The sequence below is a fragment of the Haliotis rufescens genome, unplaced genomic scaffold (assembly GCF_023055435.1).
Source record: "Haliotis rufescens isolate VD_foot unplaced genomic scaffold, xgHalRufe1.0.p SCAF_8, whole genome shotgun sequence".
In the NCBI taxonomy this organism is placed as follows: domain Eukaryota; kingdom Metazoa; phylum Mollusca; class Gastropoda; order Lepetellida; family Haliotidae; genus Haliotis; species Haliotis rufescens.
The window spans coordinates 9,518,851-9,544,040 of NW_025964372.1; the positions used below are offsets into that span (position 1 = coordinate 9,518,851).

The 25,190-nt window shown below is 47.8% G+C and overlaps 1 protein-coding gene across 1 annotated transcript; it reads right to left on the reverse strand.

Moving 5' to 3' along the window:
• Nucleotides 1-3,264: 3,264 nt before the first annotated feature.
• LOC125376890 lies at nucleotides 3,265-21,613 on the reverse strand. Its single transcript, XM_048389305.1, has 2 exons — nucleotides 21,536-21,613; nucleotides 3,265-4,494 (listed from the first exon to the last, which is right to left on the reverse strand). Exons 1-2 carry the CDS (start codon nucleotides 21,611-21,613, stop codon nucleotides 3,265-3,267), a joined length of 1,308 nt encoding a protein of 435 aa, XP_048245262.1.
• Nucleotides 21,614-25,190: the final 3,577 nt, after the last annotated feature.

Here is a 25,190-nt window from a genome sequence, read left to right on the forward strand (position 1 = left end):
ACTCACCCTCCATTATCCACTGTACATTATTCTGTGTACCATTATCCTGTGTTCATTATTCTGTGGAGCATTATCCTGTGTACCGTTATTCTGTGTACCGTTATCCTGTGTACCATTATCCTATGTACCGTTATTCTGTGTACCATTATTCTGTGTACCAGTATCCACTGTACATTATCCTGTGTACCGTTATCCTGTGTTCATTATTCCGTGTACCATTATTCTGTGTACCATTATTCTGTGTACCAGTATCCACTGTACATTATCCTGTGTACCTTTATCCTGTGTATCATTATCCTGTGTACCATTATCCTGTGTACCGTTATCCTGTGTACCGTTATCCCGTGTACTATTATCCTGTGTATCATTATCCTGTGTACGGTTATCCTGTGTACCGTTATCCTGTGTATCATTATCCTGTGTATCATTATCCTGTGTACCGTTATCCTGTGTACCGTTATCCTGTGTACCGTTATCCTGTGTAGCATTATCCTGTTTACCGTTATCCTGTGTACCGTTATCTCGTGTACCGTTATCCAATGTACCAATATTATTTGTACTATTATCCTGTGTATCATTATCCTGTGTACCGTTATCCTGTGTACTATTATCCTGTGTATCATTATCCTGTGTACCGTTATCCTGTGTACCGTTATCCCGTGTACTATTATCCTGTGTATCATTATCCTGTGTATCATTATCCTGTGTACCGTTATCCTGTGTACCGTTATCCTGTGTACCGTTATCCTGTGTAGCATTATCCTGTTTACCGTTATCCTGTGTACCGTTATCCCGTGTACCGTTATCCAATGTACCAATATTATTTGTACTATTATCCTGTGTACCGTTATCCTGTGTACCGTTATCCCGTGTACTATTATCCTGTGTATCATTATCCTGTGTACGGTTATCCTGTTTACCGTTATCCTGTGTACCGTTATCCTGTGTATCATTATCCTGTGTATCATTATCCTGTGTATCATTATCCTGTGTACCGTTATCCTGTGTACCGTTATCCTGTGTACCGTTATCCTGTGTATCATTATCCTGTGTATGATTATCCTGTTTACCGTTATCCTGTGTACCGTTATCCCGTGTACCGTTATCCAATGTACCAATATTATTTGTACTATTATCCTGTGTACCATTATCCTGTGTACCATTATATGTTCTACTGAACACGTGACATATGTGCCCTATATATGTTCTACTGAACACGTGACATATGTGCCCTATATATGTTCTTATGAACACGTGTATATATGTGTTCTATGTGCGTTCTACTGAACACGTGGCATATGTTGCCTTATGGTCATTGTCTGATGAAATGGTCTCAAGTATAAGCTCTGTACATCACCGTTCGTATTGATTGCATTTAAGCATGTTTTATTTCCAAATATCGAAAGGATAGTAAATAGGTGAAACACTTGCTAGGACCTCTACTTTTATACACGTGATTACATGGCAATTTACATTGCATAGAGTGGTTTACAAGAACTCTAGTTGGAGCACTCTTCCAAACTAGATCTTGCAATATTAGCGCACTCTCGCCATGGCCAGTTGATCACACGTAGAGGTCAGCCTCGGATGAAGACGTACTCTCGCCATGGCCAGTTGATCACACGTAGAGGTCAGCCTCGGATGAAGACGCACTCTCGCCATGGCCAGTTGATCACACGTAGAGGTCAGCCTCGGATGAAGACGTACTCTCGCCATGGCCAGTTGATCACACGTAGAGGTCAGCCTCGGATGAAGACGTACTCTCGCCATGGCCAGTTGATCACACGTAGAGGTCAGCCTCGCATGAAGACATACTCTCGCCATGGCCAGGTTATCACACGTAGAGGTCAGCCTCGGATGAAGACGTACTCTCGCCATGGCCAGTTGATCACACGTAGAGGTCAGCCTCGGATGAAGACATACTCTCGCCATGGCCAGTTGATCACACGTAGAGGTCAGGCTCGGATGAAGACGTACTCTCGCCATGGTCAGTTGATCAAACGTAGAGGTCAGCCTCGGATGAAGACGTTCTCTCGCCATGGCCAGTTGATCACACGTAGAGGTCAGCCTCGGACGAAGACGTACTCTCGCCATATGCCGTTACGCACAAATGTCTAAGACTGAAATCGAAGCACCACTAAAATACCTGTATTTGGCTCACAAACCGATTTCCAACTCACTCACGCACTCCTAAAACGACATTACAACTATAACCACGATGTTATGAGATGAACTGTATACCTCACTCTCATATTGTCGAATGAATGTAACTGGCACTTCTGGGTTTCGGCTGCAGACACGTCCGAGGATGAATAAATCATCACGTGTTTTTGTTGCTGTTTATTTTTGTATTCTTTTACATATATGTGTATTACATAGATGGAGATGTTACACTGATTAACTTGGAGAACACTGTGGCTAATTATCGGGAAGGAAACAGTTAATTGTCGGTAATACTCAAGTTATTGCATAGAGTTCGTAAATAACTGAGTCCTATTGTTATGGTTCTGTATAATTTATTCACTCTAAGAAAGGACTATACGGAATTATGATAGGTGACCATCCCTAAGATCAGACCGGCGAAACTTAATGAACACGTACTGCTACCGGGACTTGTGAAAATATCGATTAAGCTGCAAATCAGAAGTTAATTTAGTTTGATGGGGTGGGGGATTGAAGCTCATTTAGTTTCTCAATTTACATCGATTTATATTCGCGAAAGTGTTTTAAAAGGCATACAGCCACATGAATTCTTTATACTGATTTTTTTCACATTCCTCAGTATCGGACTTAAGCTCTTAAATTAAATTACTCAAATTAGAAATGAGAAACTATGAACTAATTCGTCAATGTCGTGAAGCGACGCCTGGTACACAAGGAAGCGAGGAGATAGGGTAGTAAGGGAAGAGGACGCCTTGTACACAGGAAGCGAGGAGATAGGGTAGTAAGGGAAGAGGACGCCTTGTACACAGGAAGCGAGGAGATAGGGTAGTAAGGGAAGAGGACGCCTTGTACACAGGAAGCGAGGAATGGGGGTAGTGAGGGAAGAGACTCCTGGTACAAAGGAAGCGAGGAATGCGTTAGTGAGGGAAGAGGACGCCTTGTACACAGGAAGCGAGGAATGGGTTAGTGAGGGAAGAGGACGCCTTGTACACAGGAAGCGAGGAATGGGGGTAGTGAGGGAAGAGACTCCTGGTACAAAGGAAGCGAGGAATGGGTTAGTGAGGGAAGAGGACGCCTTGTACACAGGAAGCGAGGAATGGGTTAGTGAGGGAAGAGGACGCCTTGTACACAGGAAGCGAGGAATGGGGGTAGTGAGGGAAGAGGACGCCTTATACACAGGAAGCGAGGAGATAGGGTAGTGAGGGAAGAGGGCGCCTTGTACACAGGAAGCGAGGAATGGGGGTAGTGAGGGAAGATGACGCCTGGTACAAAGGAAGCGAGGAATGAGGGTAGTGAGGGAAGAGGACGCCTTCTACACAGGAAGCGAGGAGAGAGGGTAGTGAGGGAAGAGGACGCCTTGTACACAGGAAGCGAGGAATGAGGGTAGTGAGGGAAGATGACGCCTGGTACACAGGAAGCGAGGAATGAGGGTAGTGAGGAAAGAGGACGCCTTGTACACAGGAAGCGAGGAATGGGGGTATTGAAAGAAGAGGACGCCTTGTACACAGGAAGCGAGGAATGGGGGTAGTGAGGGAAGATGCGCCTTGTACACAGGAAGCGAAGAATGAGGATAGTGAGGGAAGAGACGCCTTGTACACAGGAAGCGAGGAATGGGGGTAGTGAGGGAAGAGGACGCCTTGTACACAGGAAGCGAGGAATGGGTGTAGTGAGGGAAGATGCGCCTTGTACACAGGAAGCGAGGAATGGGGGTAGTGAGGTAAGAGGACGCCTTGTACACAGGAAGCGAGGAATGAGGGTAGTGATGGAAGAGGACGCCTTATACACAGGAAGCGAGGAATGAGGGTAGTGAGGGAAGAGGACGCCTTGTACACAGGCAGCGAGGAATGGGGGTAGTGAGGGAAGAGACGCCTTGTACACAGGAAGCGAGGAATGGGGGTATTGAGGGAAGAGACTCCTTGTATACAGGAAGCGAGAAGAGAGGGTAGTGAGGGAAGAGACGCCTTGTACACAGGAAGCGAGGAATGAGGGTAGTGAGGGAAGAGGACGCTTTGTACACAGGAAGCGAGGAATGGGGGAAGTGAGGGAAGAGACGCCTTGTACACAGGCAGCGAGGAACGGGGGTAGTGAGGGAAGAGACGCCTTGTACACAGGAAGCGAGGAGTGAGGGTAGTGAGGGAAGAGACGCCTTGTACACAGGAAGCGAGGAATGGGGGTAGTGAGGGAAGAGGAAGCCTTGTATACAGGAAGCGAGGAATGGGGGTAGTGAGGGAAGAGACGCCTTGTACACAGGAAGCGAGGAATGGGGGTAGTGAGGGAAGAGACGCCTTGTACACAGGAAGCGAGGAATGGGGGTAGTGAGGGAAGAGACGCCTTGTACACAGGGAGCGATGAATGGATATATTGAGGGAAGATGCGCCTTATACACAGAAAGCGAGGAGAGAGGCTAGTTAGGGAATAAGACGCCTTGTACACAAGAGGCGAGGACAGAGGGTAGTGAGGGAAGAGAAGCCTTGTTCAAAGGATGGGATGAGTGAGGGTAGTGAGGGAAGAGATGCCTGGAAGCGAGGAGAGAGGGTAGTGAGGGAAGAGACGCCTTGTACACAGGAAGCGAGAAATGGGGGTAGTGAGGGAAGAGACGCCTTGTATACAGGAAGCGAAGAATGGAGATAGTGAGGGAAGAGGACGCCTTGTACACAGGAAGCGAGTACTGAGGGTAGTGAGGGAAGACACGCCTTGTACACAGGAAGCGAGGAATGGGGGTAGTGAGGGAAGAGACGCCTTGTACACAGGAAGCGAGGAATAGGGCTAGTCAGAGAAGAGAGACCTTGTTCACAGGAAGCTAGGAATATAGGTAGTGAGAGAAGAGACACCTTGTACACAGGAAGCGAGGATAGAGGGTAGTGAGGGAAGAGACTCCTTGTACACAGGAAGCGAGGAGTGAGGGTAGTGAGGGAAGAGACGCCTTGTACACAGGAAGGGAGGAATGGGGGTAGTGAGGGAAGAGATGCCTTGTACAAAGGAAGCGAGGAGTGAGGATAGTTAGGGAAGAGACGCCTTGTACACAGGAAGCGAGGAATAGGGGTAGTCAGAGAAGAGAGACCTTGTTCACAGGAAGTTAGGAATATAGGTAGTGAGAGAAGAGACTCCTTGTACACAGGAAGCGAGGATAGAGGGTAGTGAGGGAAGAGACGCCTTGTACACAGGAAGCGAGGAATGGGGGTAGTGAGGGAAGAGACGCCTTGTACACAGGAAGCGAGGAGTGAGAGTTGTGAGGGAAGAGGACGCCTTGTACAAATCTCCAAATCTCTAAACCTATCACCGATTGAACTCCTTTTCGTTCAAAGAATTTCCAACAGTTTGGGCAGACCTTACAAGAAGGATACAATCGGGGCATGTACCATATATTGACTATACTATGAAGATTGAATTCCACAACGTCATTTCTGAGAAAAAAAATTGGGGTTTCCCGGAATATTGTTCCTCAAATGTCATGAGAGGGAAAGAGTTCCCACAGAAAATGGATGCGTTGGTATCGGCGTGATATTATATAAGGAGAGAGTTGCCTCGACGAGGGATGTTGTCATCATAAGGATGAGGTATGTCCTTGTCTCTTGCAGAGATTACTGACCACAGTGATTGGTGGACGAGACGGAGAGCTGGGAAGGTGGATACATACAAAGAGTTTGATAGCTAGGACAGCTTAAGCCACAATGACATTTGATACTATGGATCTCGATTTCACACAGAAGCAAAATACAAAACTTATCAGTTTGCATGGATGACAACCTTTCGATATTTAACAAGTCCATGCATACACATTGCTTGTTATTAGCTTACACGAGCTTCTTCTTAGCCAATTAAAGAATGAGCAAAATACGGTTTCCCAATAGCTGACACACTGCGGGTATAAACAAAACACGAATTGAATCTGCATGTATATGAGCGTGACCAGAAGACAGCTTCATGCGACTGGTCAGCACGTGGTTATTAGCGTTAGCCCGGTGGCGGACTGTTTCAACTCAGGATGGACTTTCGTTTCCTATGGCGAACGTTGACGCCGGCTCGCATCAGTCTACTAGGCCAGCTCTCCATCAAACACATATCAAATAAACTTGGCGGGACATTCAATAGGCTGCCCTCAAGGTAGCTCCCACAATCGATAGATCAAATTCCCTGTGCTTCTCTCAGATGACGTTCGTCTTGAGGTTCACCGCTCCACAAGACATTGATTTGTATGGATTCAAGCATGGATGAAACGACCGAAACCTCCACTCACAATACGGCTTTCTTACAAGTATTGACTCATATTCCGATCGCTTCAGATTAAATTCAACAAATAACAATGTTTACTCGTGCAATTTAGTTCCCAATTTCTGGAGAACTAGTCGATTTCTTTCTGGGGGTTTCTTAAATGACGTCGGTGGTTAAAGGTAAATATCACGTTATCTTCTACATTCAGTGGCGAAGGCTGGTCTGCCGTTCGTCTGCAGGTTTAATGTCATAGACATGTATTGTCATTACGCTAGTATCTAGATTTCCTGACAATTGCTACTAGTTACTCTCACTAAAGGTTATTATTCTGTTCACGGTAGCCGTCCGAGACCTCTCTGAGAGTGACTGTCTGTGGTCTTCTGATGTGAATGCCAATGCCCCTCTGAGAGTGATATTCAAGCCTAATTTAATGGACGAAGGACGAATAGCAGTTGTCAACATATCGCCCCATCGGGAAAGAAAAAGAACTGGATATCTACTAACCATGATATACGTTAGACGTTCAGACAATGCTATATCAGTATTAAAGACCTGTTCATATAATCTTTCATTATTGGAGGCCAGTTACTGTGGGCTAGCAGTACTGAACACCATTAAATATGAAGAATCGGTACTGGCCTGTTAATCTTGCAGTAAAAGTACCTAGTAGAACTGTAATATAACTTGTTGCTCAATACACCTGAAACTTAACCTGATAGATCTGTATTGTAACTTGTTGCTGAATGTATCCGATTCTCAGCTTGACAGAGCTGTACTGTAACTTGTTGCTGAATGTAGCCGATGCGCGGCCTGACAAATCTGTACTGTCAATTGTTGCTGAATGTAGCCGATGATCGACCTGACCGATCTGTACTGTAACTTATTGCTGAATGTAGCCGAAGATCGACCTGAAAGATCTGAACTGTAACTTGTTGCTGAATGTAGCCGATGCTCAGCCTGACAAATCTGTACTGTAACTTGTTGCTGAATGTAGCCGATGCTCGGCCTGACAGATCTGTACTGTAACATGTTGCTGAATGAAGCCGATGCTCGGTCTGACAAATCTGTACTGTAACATGTTGCTGAATGAAGCCGATTCTCAGCCTGACAGATTTGTACAGTAAACTGTTGCTGAATGTAGCCGATTCTCAGCCAGACAGATCTGTACTGTAGCTTGTTGCTGAATGTAGCCGATGCTCAGCCTGACAGATCTGTACTGTAACTTGTTGCTGAATGTAGCCGAAGATCTACCTGACAGATCTGTACTGTAACATGTTGCTGAATGAAGCCGATTCTCAGCCAGACAGATCTGTACTGTAGCTTGTTGCTGAATGTAGCCGAAGATCTACCTGACAGATTTGAACTGTAACTTGTTGCTGAATGTATCCGATTCTCAGCCAGACAGACCGTACTGTAACTTGTTGCTGAATGTAGCCGAAGATCTACCTGACAGATCTGAACTGTAACTTGTTGCTGAATGTATCCGATTCTCAGCCAGACAGATCTGTACTGTAACTTGTTGCTGAATGTATCCGATTCTCAGCCTGACAGACCTGTACTGTAACTTGTTGCTGAATGTATCCGATGATCGACCTGATAGATCTGTATTGTAACTTGTTGCTGAATGTAGCCGATGCTCAGCCTGACAGATCTGTACTGTAACTTGTTGCTGAATGTATCCGATGATCGACCTGATAGATCTGTATTGTAATTTGTTGCTGAATGTAGCCGATGCTCAGCCTGACAGATCTGTACTGTAACTTGTTGCTGAATGTATCCGATGATCGACCTGACAAATCTGTACTGTAACTTATTGCTGAATGTAGCCGATTATCAGCCTGACAGACCTGTACTGTAACTTGTTGCTGAATGTATCCGATGATCGACCTGACAGATCTGTACTGTAACTTGTTGCTGAATGTAGCCGATGCTCAGCCTGACAGATCTGTACTGTAACTTGTTGCTGAATGTAGCCGATGCTCAGCCTGACAGATCTGTACTGTAACTTGTTGCTGAATGTAGCCGATGCTCAGCCTGACAGATCTGTACTGTAACTTGTTGCTGAATGTAGCCGATGCTTAGCCTGACAGATCTGTACTGTGACTTGTTGCTGTATTTAGCCGATGCTCGGTCTGACAGATCTGTACTGTAACTTGTTGCTGAATGTAGCCGATGCTCAGCCTGACAGATTTATACTGTAACTTGTTGCTGAATGTATCCGATTCTTAACCTGGCAGATACTGACACTATGTATAGTTTGCTAATGAATTGACTGTTTCTAGTGCAGATCACTTCACATGGTTGCTGCCGACTTTCCCTGTTGCTGAACACCAGAGCCTGACACCGACCATGGCAGGACAGTAATGCAGACTCTAATATGACAAATATGTTGTAGGATGATCTAGCGATAATAAGGCCATCTTTTTCACTCGTCGTTCGCTTTCTTGGCGGTATATCGCAAAGCCGAAGATCCGTTCGTAAAAACGCTCCATGAAATTCAATATAGCTGCGGTATGCCCATTTAGCGGTTTGTGTACATACATATTCCTCTCCCAATTTGAAACTGTCCATGCCTAGAAACACATCACCAAAGCGACGAAGGAATATGTATGAAATACTGTTATAAATATTTCATTCAGAGTAAAAGTCACTCGATATCGGAATAATTCCTATGGTTCACAAGTGCATCAATCAGATAGATGACATGCGTGGATAACAACGCGATCAGTTTTCTCTCCATTATGTGCAGCGTCGTCAGTGAAGTTCCTTTACATTGGTCAATACTCTGGTCAATATCTATGGAGGCGCAGAGCACTTGGCGCCAACGTCAAACTGGACGTTTCCGGTGTACAAGGGGGATAAACTCTGGCGTGAGGATACTATCTTCACAGCTATTCTCCCTGTAGAGTCTGCGGCGCGGTTTGAGTGCAGGGCACTGAAAATTGGTCGAATTGGGGAATTCCGCTACCCGTTGAAAAGAACACTGAAGTGCCTTGCCAAGCCGAAGCGTAACCATAGAAACGTCTCTATCACACCGCCATCTCAATTCATGACGTCATGGGCCAGCGATAGGCCTTCACATCAAGCGTAATGTCGATGTTATAAATTTCAACTGTGGACTTCCATGCATTGTGTCGGTGGCAGACCCCCATGCAAGGTGTAGTGTCAACGATCGACATCCATGCATACCGTAAATCTCATTTATGGAGTATTCTCAGCACTGTAGACAGTGGACCTCTATGCATGGCTAGTGCTGCAGGTGCATCTCCGTACGCTGTTCAGGAACGTTTTATTGACTTTTGGCCTCCATGCATGGCCTAACGTCAACAATCTACCTTGTCATTTTATTAGCAATGGGCGTCACAATACATGTCACAATGGCAAAAGTGGACGTACATGTACGTCACAGTGAAAAAAATTGACCTACATGCATATCATAATAGCAACAGGCAGGGCACCTACATGCATATCACAATGGCAACAATCCACCTTCATGCATGTCATAATGGCAACAGAGGACCTACATGCATGTCACAATGGCAGCATTGGACCTACATGCATGTCACAAAGGCAGCAGTCGGCCTACATGCATGTCACAATGGCAGCAGACCACCTACATGCATGTCGCAATGGCAGCAGTGGACCTACATGCATGTCACAATGGCAGCAGACCACCTACATGCATGTCAGAATTGCAGCAGTGGACCTACATGCATGTCACAATGGCAGCAGACCACCTACAAGCATGTCACAATGGCAGAAGTGGACCTACAAGCATGTCACAATGGCAGAAGTGGACCTACAAGCATGTCACAATGGCAGCAGACCACCTACAAGCATGTCACAATGGCAGCAGTGGGCCTACAATCATGTTACAGTGCCAACAGACGACCTACATGCATGTCACAATGACAACAGAAGACCAACAAGCATGTCACAATGGCAGGAGACGACCTATAGCATGTCACAATGGCACAGTGGACCGACATGCATGTCACAATAGCAGGAGTGGGCCTACATGCATATCCCAATGGCAACAGTGGACATATTAGCATGTCACAATAGAAGCAGTGGACCGACATGCATGTCACAATGGCAGCAGACGACCTACATGCACGACACAATGGCAGCAGTGGACCTACATGAATATTACAATCGCAACACTGGACCTACATGCATGTCACAATCGCAGCAGTGGACCTACATGAATATCACAATGGCAGCAGACGACCTACAAGCATGTCACAATGGCAGCAGTGGGCCTACATGCATATCACAATGGCAGCAGTGGGCATACATGCATATCACAATGGCAGCAGTGGGCATACATGCATATCACAATGGCAGCAGTGGACCTACATGCATGTCACAATGACAACAGAAGACCAACAAGCATGTCCCAATGGCAGGAGACGATCTATAGCATGTCACAATGGCAGGAGACGACCTATAGCATGTCAAAATGGCAGGAGACGACCTATAGCATGTCACAATGGCAGCATTGGGCCTACATGCATGTCACAATGGCAGCAGACGACCTACAAGCATGTCCCAATGGCAGGAGACGATCTATAGCATGTCACAATGGCAGGAGACGACCTATAGCATGTCAAAATGGCAGGAGACGACCTATAGCATGTCACAATGGCAGCATTGGGCCTACATGCATGTCACAGTTGCAGCAGTGGACCTACATGCATGTCACAATGGCAGCAGTGGACCTACATGCATGTCTCAATGGCAGCAGTGGACCTACATGCATGTCACAAAGGCAGCAGTGGACCTACATGCATGTCACAATGGCAGCAGTGGACCTACATGAATGTCTCAATGGCAGCAGTCGACCTACATGAATGTCTAAATGCCAGCAGTCGACCTACATGAATGTCTCAATGGCAGCAGTCGACCTACATGAATGTCTCAATGGCAGCAGTGGACCTACATGCATGTCTCAATGGCAGCAGGCGCCTTACATGCATGTCACAAAGGCAGCAGTGGACCTACATGCATGTCACAAAGGCAGCAGTGGACCTACATGCATGTCACAATGGCAGCGGTGGACCTACATGCATCACAATGGCAGCAGTGGACCTACATGCATGTCTCAATGGCAGCAGTTCACCTACACGAATGTCACAATGGCAGCAGTGGACCTACATGCATGTCACAATGGCAGCAGTGGACCTACATGCATGTCACAATGGCAGCAGTGGACCTACATGCATGTCTCAATGGCAGCAGTTGACCTACATGCATGTCACGATGGCAGCAGTGGACCTACATGCATGTCTCAATGGCAGCAGTGCACCCTTTGCATGTCTTAATGGCAGCAGTTGACCTACATGAATGTCACAGTGACAGCAATGGACCTACATGCATGTCTCAATGGCAGCAGTGGACCTACATGAATGTCTCAATAGCAGCAGTGGACCTACATGCATGTCTCAATGGCAGCAGTTGACCTACATGAATGTCTCAATGGCAGCAGTGGACCTTCATGAATGTCTCAATGGCAGCAGTGGACCTACATGAATGTCTCAATGGCAGCAGGCGCCTTACATGCATGTCACAAAGGCAGCAGTGGACCTACATGCATGTCACAATGGCAGCAGTGGACCTACATGCATGTCTCAATGGCAGCAGTTGACCTACATGCATGTCACAATGGCAGCAGTGGACCTACATGCATGTCACAATGGCAGCAGTGGACCTACATGCATGTCACAATGGCAGCAGTGGACCTACATGCATGTCACACTGGCAGCAGTGGACCTACATGCATGTCACAATGGCAGTAGTGGACCTACATGCATTTCTCAATGGCAGAAGTGGACCTACATGCATGTCACAATGGCAGCATTGGACCTACATGCATGTCACAATGGCAGCAGTGGACCTACATGCTTGTCACAATGGCAGCAGTGGACCTACATGAATATCATAACGGCAGCAGTTGACCTACATGCACGACACAATGGCAGCAGTGGACATACATATATATCACACTGGCAGCAGTGGACCGACATGCATGTCACAATAGCAGGAGTGGGCCTACATGCATATCCCAATGGCAACAGTGGACATATTAGCATGTCACAATAGAAGCAGTGGACCGACATGCATGTCACAATGGCAGCAGACGACCTACATGCACGACACAATGGCAGCAGTGGACCTACATGAATATTACAATCGCAACACTGGACCTACATGCATGTCACAATCGCAGCAGTGGACCTACATGAATATCACAATGGCAGCAGTGGACATACATGCATGTCACAATCGCAGCAGTGGACATACATGCATATCAAATTGGCAGCATTGGGCATACATGCATATCACAATGGCAGCAGACGACCTACAAGCATGTCACAATGGCAGCAGTGGGCCTACATGCATATCACAATGGCAGCAGTGGACCTACATGCATGTCACAATGGCAGCAGACGACCTACAAGCATGTCCCAATGGCAGGAGACGACCTATAGCATGTCACAATGGCAGGAGACGACCTATAGCATGTCAAAATGGCAGGAGACGACCTATAGCATGTCACAATGGCAGCATTGGGCCTACATGCATGTCACAGTTGCAGCAGTGGACCTACATGCATGTCACAATGACAGCAGTGGACCTACATGCATGTCTCAATGGCAGCAGTTGACCTACATGCATGTCCAATGGCAGCAGTGGACCTACATGCATGTCTCAATGGCAGCAGTGGACCTACATGCATGTCACAATCGCAGCAGTGGACCTACATGCATGTCACAATGGCAGCAGTGGACCTACGTGAATGTCTCAATGGCAGCAGTCGACCTACATGAATGTCTCAATGGCAGCAGTAGACCTACATGAATGTCTCAATGGCAGCAGTGGACCTACATGAATGTCTCAATGGCAGCAGTGGACCTACATGAATGTCTCAATGGCAGCAGGCGCCTTACATGCATGTCACAAAGGCAGCAGTGGACCTACATGCATGTCACAAAGGCAGCAGTGGACCTACATGCATGTCACAATGGCAGCGGTGGACCTACATGCATCACAAAGGCAGCAGTGGACCTACATGCATGTCTCAATGGCAGCAGTTCACCTACACGAATGTCACAATGGCAGCAGTGGACCTACATGCATGTCTCAATGGCAGCAGTGGACCTACATGCATGCCACAATGGCAGCAGTGGACCTACATGCATGTCTCAATGGCAGCAGTTGACCTACATGCATGTCACGATGGCAGCAGTGGACCTACATGCATGTCTCAATGGCAGCAGTGCACCTACATGCATGTCTTAATGGCAGCAGTTGACCTACATGAATGTCACAGTGACAGCAGTGGACCTACATGCATGTCTCAATGGCAGCAGTGGACCTACATGAATGTCTCAATAGCAGCAGTGGACCTACATGCATGTCTCAATGGCAGCAGTTGACCTACATGAATGTCTCAATGGCAGCAGTGGACCTTCATGAATGTCTCAATGGCAGCAGTGGACCTACATGAATGTCTCAATGGCAGCAGGCGCCTTACATGCATGTCACAAAGGCAGCAGTGGACCTACATGCATGTCACAATGGCAGCAGTGGACCTACATGCATGTCTCAATGGCAGCAGTTGACCTACATGCATGTCACAATGGCAGCAGTGGACCTACATGCATGTCACAATGGCAGCAGTGGACCTACATGCATGTCACAATGGCAGCAGTGGACCTACATGCATGTCACAATGGCAGCAGTGGACCTACATGCATGTCACAATGGCAGTAGTGGACATACATGCATGTCACAATCGCAGCAGTGGACATACATGCATATCAAATTGGCAGCATTGGGCCTACATGCATATCACAATGGCAGCAGACGACCTACAAGCATGTCACAATGGCAGCAGTGGGCCTACATGCATATCACAATGGCAGCAGTGGACCTACATGCATGTCACAATGGCAGCAGACGACCTACAAGCATGTCCCAATGGCAGGAGACGACCTATAGCATGTCACAATGGCAGGAGACGACCTATAGCATGTCAAAATGGCAGGAGACGACCTATAGCATGTCACAATGGCAGCATTGGGCCTACATGCATGTCACAGTTGCAGCAGTGGACCTACATGCATGTCACAATGACAGCAGTGGACCTACATGCATGTCTCAATGGCAGCAGTTGACCTACATGCATGTCACAATGGCAGCAGTGGACCTACATGCATGTCTCAATGGCAGCAGTGGACCTACATGCATGTCACAAAGGCAGCAGTGGACCTACATGCATGTCACAATGGCAGCAGTGGACCTACATGAATGTCTCAATGGCAGCAGTCGACCTACATGAATGTCTCAATGGCAGCAGTAGACCTACATGAATGTCTCAATGGCAGCAGTGGACCTACATGAATGTCTCAATGGCAGCAGTGGACCTACATGAATGTCTCAATGGCAGCAGGCGCCTTACATGCATGTCACAAAGGCAGCAGTGGACCTACATGCATGTCACAAAGGCAGCAGTGGACCTACATGCATGTCACAATGGCAGCGGTGGACCTACATGCATCACAAAGGCAGCAGTGGACCTACATGCATGTCTCAATGGCAGCAGTTCACCTACACGAATGTCACAATGGCAGCAGTGGACCTACATGCATGTCTCAATGGCAGCAGTGGACCTACATGCATGCCACAATGGCAGCAGTGGACCTACATGCATGTCTCAATGGCAGCAGTTGACCTACATGCATGTCACGATGGCAGCAGTGGACCTACATGCATGTCTCAATGGCAGCAGTGCACCTACATGCATGTCTTAATGGCAGCAGTTGACCTACATGAATGTCACAGTGTCAGCAGTGGACCTACATGCATGTCTCAATGGCAGCAGTGGACCTACATGAATGTCTCAATAGCAGCAGTGGACCTACATGCATGTCTCAATGGCAGCAGTTGACCTACATGAATGTCTCAATGGCAGCAGTGGACCTTCATGAATGTCTCAATGGCAGCAGTGGACCTACATGAATGTCTCAATGGCAGCAGGCGCCTTACATGCATGTCACAAAGGCAGCAGTGGACCTACATGCATGTCACAATGGCAGCAGTGGACCTACATGCATGTCTCAATGGCAGCAGTTGACCTACATGCATGTCACAATGGCAGCAGTGGACCTACATGCATGTCACAATGGCAGCAGTGGACCTACATGCATGTCACAATGGCAGCAGTGGACCTACATGCATGTCACAATGGCAGCAGTGGACCTACATGCATGTCACAATGGCAGTAGTGGACCTACATGCATGTCTCAATGGCAGCAGTGGACCTACATGCATGTCACAATGGCAGCAGTGGACCTACATGCATGTCACAATGGCAGTAGTGGACCTACATGCATGTCTCAATGGCAGAAGTGGACCTACATGCATGTCACAATGGCAGCAGTGGACCTACATGCATGTCACAAAGGCAGCAGTGGACCTACATGCATGTCACAATGGCAGCGGTGGACCTACATGCATCACAAAGGCAGCAGTGGACCTACATGCATGTCTCAATGGCAGCAGTTCACCTACACGAATGTCACAATGGCAGCAGTGGACCTACATGCATGTCTCAATGGCAGCAGTGGACCTACATGCATGCCACAATGGCAGCAGTGGACCTACATGCATGTCTCAATGGCAGCAGTTGACCTACATGCATGTCACGATGGCAGCAGTGGACCTACATGCATGTCTCAATGGCAGCAGTGCACCTACATGCATGTCTTAATGGCAGCAGTTGACCTACATGAATGTCACAGTGACAGCAGTGGACCTACATGCATGTCTCAATGGCAGCAGTGGACCTACATGAATGTCTCAATAGCAGCAGTGGACCTACATGCATGTCTCAATGGCAGCAGTTGACCTACATGAATGTCTCAATGGCAGCAGTGGACCTTCATGAATGTCTCAATGGCAGCAGTGGACCTACATGAATGTCTCAATGGCAGCAGGCGCCTTACATGCATGTCACAAAGGCAGCAGTGGACCTACATGCATGTCACAATGGCAGCAGTGGACCTACATGCATGTCTCAATGGCAGCAGTTGACCTACATGCATGTCACAATGGCAGCAGTGGACCTACATGCATGTCACAATGGCAGCAGTGGACCTACATGCATGTCACAATGGCAGCAGTGGACCTACATGCATGTCACAATGGCAGCAGTGGACCTACATGCATGTCACAATGGCAGTAGTGGACATACATGCATGTCACAATCGCAGCAGTGGACATACATGCATATCAAATTGGCAGCATTGGGCCTACATGCATATCACAATGGCAGCAGACGACCTACAAGCATGTCACAATGGCAGCAGTGGGCCTACATGCATATCACAATGGCAGCAGTGGACCTACATGCATGTCACAATGGCAGCAGACGACCTACAAGCATGTCCCAATGGCAGGAGACGACCTATAGCATGTCACAATGGCAGGAGACGACCTATAGCATGTCAAAATGGCAGGAGACGACCTATAGCATGTCACAATGGCAGCATTGGGCCTACATGCATGTCACAGTTGCAGCAGTGGACCTACATGCATGTCACAATGACAGCAGTGGACCTACATGCATGTCTCAATGGCAGCAGTTGACCTACATGCATGTCACAATGGCAGCAGTGGACCTACATGCATGTCTCAATGGCAGCAGTGGACCTACATGCATGTCACAAAGGCAGCAGTGGACCTACATGCATGTCACAATGGCAGCAGTGGACCTACATGAATGTCTCAATGGCAGCAGTCGACCTACATGAATGTCTCAATGGCAGCAGTAGACCTACATGAATGTCTCAATGGCAGCAGTGGACCTACATGAATGTCTCAATGGCAGCAGTGGACCTACATGAATGTCTCAATGGCAGCAGGCGCCTTACATGCATGTCACAAAGGCAGCAGTGGACCTACATGCATGTCACAAAGGCAGCAGTGGACCTACATGCATGTCACAATGGCAGCGGTGGACCTACATGCATCACAAAGGCAGCAGTGGACCTACATGCATGTCTCAATGGCAGCAGTTCACCTACACGAATGTCACAATGGCAGCAGTGGACCTACATGCATGTCTCAATGGCAGCAGTGGACCTACATGCATGCCACAATGGCAGCAGTGGACCTACATGCATGTCTCAATGGCAGCAGTTGACCTACATGCATGTCACGATGGCAGCAGTGGACCTACATGCATGTCTCAATGGCAGCAGTGCACCTACATGCATGTCTTAATGGCAGCAGTTGACCTACATGAATGTCACAGTGTCAGCAGTGGACCTACATGCATGTCTCAATGGCAGCAGTGGACCTACATGAATGTCTCAATAGCAGCAGTGGACCTACATGCATGTCTCAATGGCAGCAGTTGACCTACATGAATGTCTCAATGGCAGCAGTGGACCTTCATGAATGTCTCAATGGCAGCAGTGGACCTACATGAATGTCTCAATGGCAGCAGGCGCCTTACATGCATGTCACAAAGGCAGCAGTGGACCTACATGCATGTCACAATGGCAGCAGTGGACCTACATGCATGTCTCAATGGCAGCAGTTGACCTACATGCATGTCACAATGGCAGCAGTGGACCTACATGCATGTCACAATGGCAGCAGTGGACCTACATGCATGTCACAATGGCAGCAGTGGACCTACATGCATGTCACAATGGCAGCAGTGGACCTACATGCATGTCACAATGGCAGTAGTGGACCTACATGCATGTCTCAATGGCAGAAGTGGACCTACATGCATGTCACAATGGCAGCAGTGGACCTACATGCATGTCACAATGGCAGCAGTGGACCTACATGCTTGTCACAATGGCAGCAGTGGACCTACATGAATATCATAACGGCAGCAGTTGACCTACATGCACGACACAATGGCAGCAGTGGACATACATATATATCACACTGGCAGCAGTGGACCTACATGAATATTACAATCGCAACACTGGACCTACATGCATGTCACAATTGCAGCAGTGGCCCTACATGAATATCACAATGGCAGCAGTGGACATACATGCATGTCACAATGGCAGCAGTGGACCTACATGCATGTCACAATGGCAGCAGTGGACCTACATTCATGTCACAATGGCAGCAGTGGACCAACATGAATATCACAATGGCAGCAGTGGACCTACATGGACGACACAATGGCAGCAGTGGACATACATGCAAATCACACTGGCAGCAGTGGACCTACATGAATATTACAATCGCAACACTGGACCTACATGCATGTCACAATTGCAGCAGTGGCCCTACATGAATATCACAATGGCAGCAGTGGACATACACGCATGTCACAATGGCAGCAGTGGACATACATGCAAATCAAATTGGCAGCATTGGACATACATGCATATCACAATGGCAGCAGACGACCTACAAGCATGTCACAATGGCAGCAGTTGGCCTACATGCATATCACAATGGCAGCAGTTGACCTACAAGCATGTCACAATGGCAGGAGACGACCTATAGCATGTCACAATGGCAGCAGTGGACCTACATGCATGTCACAATGGCAGCATTGGGCCTACATGCATGTCACAGTGGCAGCAGTGGGCATATATGCATGTCACAATGGCAACAGTGGACATACATGCATATCACAATGACAGCAGTGGCCCTTCATGGATATCACAATGACAGCAGTGGCCCTTCATGGATATCACAATGGCAGCAGTGGACCTACATGAATTTCACAATAGCGGCGGTGGGCATACATGCATGTCACAATGGCAGCAGTGGACCTACATGAATATCACAATGGCAGCAGTTGACCTACATGCACGGCACAATGACAGCAGTGGACCTACATGAATATCACAATGGCAGCAGTTGACCTACATGCATGTTACAATGGCAACATTGGGCCCACATGCTTGTCCCAATGGCAGGAGACGACCCATAGCATGTCACAATGGCAGAAGTGGACCTACATGCATGTCACAATGGCAGCATTGGGCCTACATGCATGTCACAGTGGCAGCAGTGGGCCTACATGCATATCACAATGGCAGCATTGGGCCTACATGCATGTCACAATTGCAGCAGTGGACCTACATGCATGTCACAATGGCAGCAGTGGACCCACATGCATATCACAATGGCAGCATTGGGCCTACATGCATGTCACAATGGCAGCAGTGGACCTACATGAATATCACAATGGCAGCAGACGACCTACATGCATGTCACAATGGCAGCAGTAGACATACATGCATATCACAATGGCAGCAGACGACCTAGAAGCATGTCAAAATTGCAGCAGACGACCTACATGCATGTCACAATGGCAGCGGACGACCTACATGCATGTCACAATTGCAACAATTGGCCTACACGCATGATACAATGGCTACAGACGACCTACATGCATGTTACAATGGCAGCAGTGGACAAACAAGCATGTGACAATGACAGCAGTGGACCTTCAAACATGTCGCAATAGACTTACATGCATGTCACAATGGCAGCAGTGGACATACATGCATATCAAATTGGCAGCATTGGGCCTACATGCATATCACAATGGCAGCAGACGACCTACAAGCATGTCACAATGGCAGCAGTGGGCCTACATGCATATCACAATGGCAGCAGACGACCTACAAGCATGTCACAATGGCAGGAGACGACCTATAGCATGTCACAATGGCAGCAGTGGACCTACATGCATGTCACAATGGCAGCATTGGGTCTACATGCATGTCACAGTGGCAGCAGTGGGCATATATGCATGTCACAATGGCAACAGTGGACCTACACTCATATCACAATGACAGCAGTGGCCCTTCATGGATATCACAATGACAGCAGTGGCTCTTCATGGATATCATAATGACAGCAGTGGCCCTTCATGGATATCACAATGGCAGCAGTGGACCTACATGCATGTCACAATAGCGGCGGTGGGCATACATGCTTGTCACAATGGCAGCAGTGGGCCTACATGAATATCACAATGGCAGCAGTTGACCTACATGCACGGCACAATGACAGCAGTGGACCTACATGAATATCACAATGGCAGCAGTTGACCAACATGCATGTTACAATGGCAGCAGTGGACCTACATGCATGTCCCAATGGCAGCAGTGGACCTACATGCATGTCACAATGGCAGCAGACAACCTACATGCATATTACAATGGCAGCAGACGACCTTCATGCATGTCACAATATACATACATGCATGTCACAATGGCAGCAGACGACCTACATGCATGTCCCGACGGCAGCAGACGACCTACATGCATGTCACAATAGACCTACATGCATGTCACAATGGCAGCAGACAACCTACATGCATGTCACAATGGCAGCAGACGACCTACATGCATGTCTAAATGACAACAGTGAACCTACATGCACATCACAATGGCAGCAGACGACCTACATGCATTGGCTGAAGGTGGGGGCTGTACTATTTCTGTAGTACTGTACTCGTATACACGTTTCCTGAATGTAGCGCATCTTTATGAAGCCTTCAAATGAGTTGGAATATCTCCCCACGTCTGAAGGCAAGTATCTGTATGAGATCATCTCGTGATTGAAGAGTGGACAGTCGGGTCTCCTCTTATGAACGTATGGGTCACGTTTGTGTGCGAGTAGACTCTGTGTCTCTGTCTATCAACAACAGTTTTCCGCACATCAATGTGTTGAACGAAATGAACATATGATCAAGTATATAAAAGTTCGGCCGAAAGGTGAATACAGAAATAAATATGACACACTACTTAACTGTTCTCACATAAGTGTTTATTGTTTATAAAACTATATGTTAACAAAACCCAGCATACAGTCGTCAAGGAAATACGTAGTAAAATATTTGAGACAGAGAATGGAATAATTCCGTATGTATGAGTGACGACGCTGTACAAATTTGCCCTCCTCATTTGCAGCGAGACCAATCCCATACAAATGCCATAATGAGTTAACGTTTATACAAAAGACATGATGCACACATCTCATCAAATATTCTGTCGGTTGATATATTCACAGTTTGAGCTACGTTCTTCAGTGGCGGATCCGGGAAGTTAAGATTTCAAAATATAAATTCACAAAACAACCCCACCCACCAACTCACCGCCTCCGGCACTGCCACTAGGGATAAATAGTCGAAACTTGAACCTGGCTGCCCTAATAAACACTCCGGGATCCGCATCCTCTATAGTAGTCACGGTTAAAACATGCACAAACATTGTACACTTTACAGTCGGTATTGAACATAAACACTTGTAACAACTGGGGCAGAGGTAACCGACTTGAAACCCATGAAGCTAAATAAGGTATTTTCCTGAAGGGAGGTATTGGTAGTATGTGAAGTCTATCCCTGGTCTGGCGTGTTCCACCTGACATGGATGTAATGTGCTGCGTATAGGACACGGACACTTCTGTTTTCCACCGAACCCTGCATGGAGGCCCTGACAGTCCCATGGAGGCCCTGACAGTCCCACGCAGGCCCTGAAAGTCCCACGGAGGCCCTGACAGTCCCACGGAGGCCCTGACAGTCACACGGAGGCCCTGACAGTCCCACGGAGGCCCCGACAGTCCCACGGAGGCCCTGACAGTCCCATGGAGGCCCTGAAAGTCCCACGGAGGCCCTGAAAGTCCCATGGAGGCCCTGAAAGTCCCATGGAGGCCCTGAAAGCCCCACGGAGGCCCTGACAGTCGCACGGAGGCCCTGACAGTCCCACGGAGGCCCTGAAAGTCCCACGGAGGCCCTGACAGTCGCACGGAGGCCCTGACAGTCCCACGGAGGCCCTGACAGTCCCACGCAGGCCCTGAAAGTCCCACGGAGGCCCTGAAAGTCCCACGGAGGCCCTGAAAGTCCCATGGAGGCCCTGAAAGTCCCACGGAGGCCCTGAAAGTCCCACGAAGGCCCTGAAAGTCCCACGAAGGCCCTGACAGTCCCACGGAGGCCCTGACAGTCCCACGCAGGCCCTGACAGTCCCACGCAGGCCCTGAAAGTCCCACGGAGGCCCTGAAAGTCCCACGGAGGCCCTGAAAGTCCCACGGAGGCCCTGAAAGTCCCATGGAGGCCCTGACAGTCCCACGGAGGCCCTGACAGTCCCACGGAGGCCCTGAAAGTCCCATGGAGGCCCTGAAAGTCCCACGGAGGCCCTGAAAGTCCCACGGAGGCCCTGAAAGTCCCACGGAGGCCCTGACAGTCCCATGGAGGCCCTGACAGTCCAACGGAGGCCCTGACAGTCGCACGGAGGCCCTGACAGTCGCACGGAGGCCCTGACAGTCCCACGGAGGCCCTGGCAGTCCCACGGAGACCCTGAAAGTCCCACGGAGGCCCTGACAGTCCCACGGAGGCCCTGACAGTCCCACGGAGGCCCTGACAGTCGCACGGAGGCCCTGAAAGTCGCACGCAGGATCTGTGGTAGCGCCTGGTACTTACTCCCATACAACATTTACAGTAAGGCCTAGATTGTTTCTCCACAAGACACTGTCGGCTACCCTTCCCATCAGAGGCCAGGAGCTAACACAGGAACATATTTGCATACGCCTCGGCCGTCATAGAACTGGAACATTAACATTTAGTCAGTGAGGAAGGAACCTGGGCTGTGAGATATTATGTACACATGACACTGGGCTGTGACGACCGTCATGTGAGATATTATGTTCACATGACACTGGGCTGTGACGACCGTCATGTGAGATATTATGTTCACATGACACTGGGATGTGACGACCGTCATGTGAGATATTATGTACGCATGACACTTGGCTGTGACGACCGTCATATGAGATATTATGTTCACATGACACTGGGCTGTGACGACCGTCATATGAGATATTATGTACGCATGACACTTGGATGTGACGACCGTCATGTGAGATATTATGTACGCATGACACTGGGATGTGACGACCGTCATGTGAGATATTATGTACACATGACACTGGGCTGTGACGACCGTCGTCATGTGAGATATTATGTACACATGACACTGGGCTGTGACGACCGTCATGTGAGATATTATGTACGCATGACACTGGGCTGTGACGACCGTCATATGAGATATTATGTACGCATGACACTGGGATGTGACGACCGTCATGTGAGATATTATGTACACATGACACTGGGCTGTGACGACCGTCGTCATGTGAGATATTATGTACACATGACACTGGGATGTGTCGACCGTCATGTGAGATATTATGTACGCATGACACTGGGATGTGTCGACCGTCATGTGAGATATTATGTACACATGACACTGGGATGTGTCGACCGTCATGTGAGATATTATGTACGCATGACACTGGGATGTGACGACCGTCATGTGAGATATTATGTACACATGACACTTGGATGTGACGACCGTCATGTGAGATATTATGTACGCATGACACTGGGATGTGTCGACCGTCATGTGAGATATTATGTACACATGACACTGGGCTGTGACGACCGTCATGTGAGATATTATGTACACATGACACTGGGCTGTGACGACCGTCATGTGAGATATTATGTACACATGACACTGGGCTGTGACGACCGTCATGTGAGATATTATGTACGCATGACACTGGGATGCTAACAGTATATATTCAATGAACGAAAAACATATTAGGCTACTTCAAATCCAACTTCTAAACTTACTTACTACTATATATTCATAAGAAAATAAACGGGAACATGAATAGTCTCTCTTTTATAAAATATTTGAACGCATTTAATAAGAATCTTGAAAACAGTATGGTCCACATTTCATGCGCTGTAATATGAATGCATCTCACAAATGAATGATTCATTCAACATCTATATAACCTTAAGAGTAATGCTCTATTTACAGATCTTACAGGAATGACACAGCTACGTATGCCGTCGAGCAAAAGTACCTTTCTGTATCCACAACCCACCGGAATCACTCTGTATACATTGGTGAATGCAAGCACTGGAATGATATGTTCTATTCCAAGCACTGGAATTTTAACGCTGGAATTATATGCTCTGTTCCAAGCATTGGCATTTTAACGCTTGGGCGATATGCTCTGTTCCGGGTACTGGCATTTTAACGCGGGAATGATATGTTCTGTTCCAAGCACTGGCATTTTAACGCTGGAATGATATGCTCTGTTCCAAGCCCTGGTATTTTAACGCTGGAATGATATGCTCTGTTCCAAGCACTGGCATCTTAACGTTTGGGCGATATGCTCTGATCCAGGTACTGGCATCTTCACACGTGGGTGCTATGCTCTGTTGCAAACACCGGCATCTTAACGCTTGGGTGATATGCTCTGTTCCAAGCATTGGCATCTTAACGCTTGGGTGCTATGCTCTGTTGCAAGCACCGGCATCTTAACGCTTGGGTGATATGCTCTGTTCCAAGCATTGGCATCTTAACGCTTGGGTGCTATGCTCTGTTGCAAGCACCGGCATCTTAACGCTTGGGTGATATGCTCTGTTCCAAGCATTGGCATCTTAACGCTTGGGGGATATGCTCTGTTGCAAGCACCGGCATCTTAACGCTTGGGGGATATGCTCTGTTTCAAGCACTGGCACCTCGATCAGTAAAGGCCATGGCTCTAAGATGTAAAGATCTATATATGGAATGCTACGTTTCTATGTTACATTTAACACTCGATATCCCACCTTTCCACTGTCTCGCTGTGCAAAGTAAGGTTTCATTAACTCAAACAGATCCCGGAAATTGAAAATGGCTGAAGTTGTTAAAATATTTATCTGGCGCCCGAGATGATAAGTCTGTGCTTTGGCATAG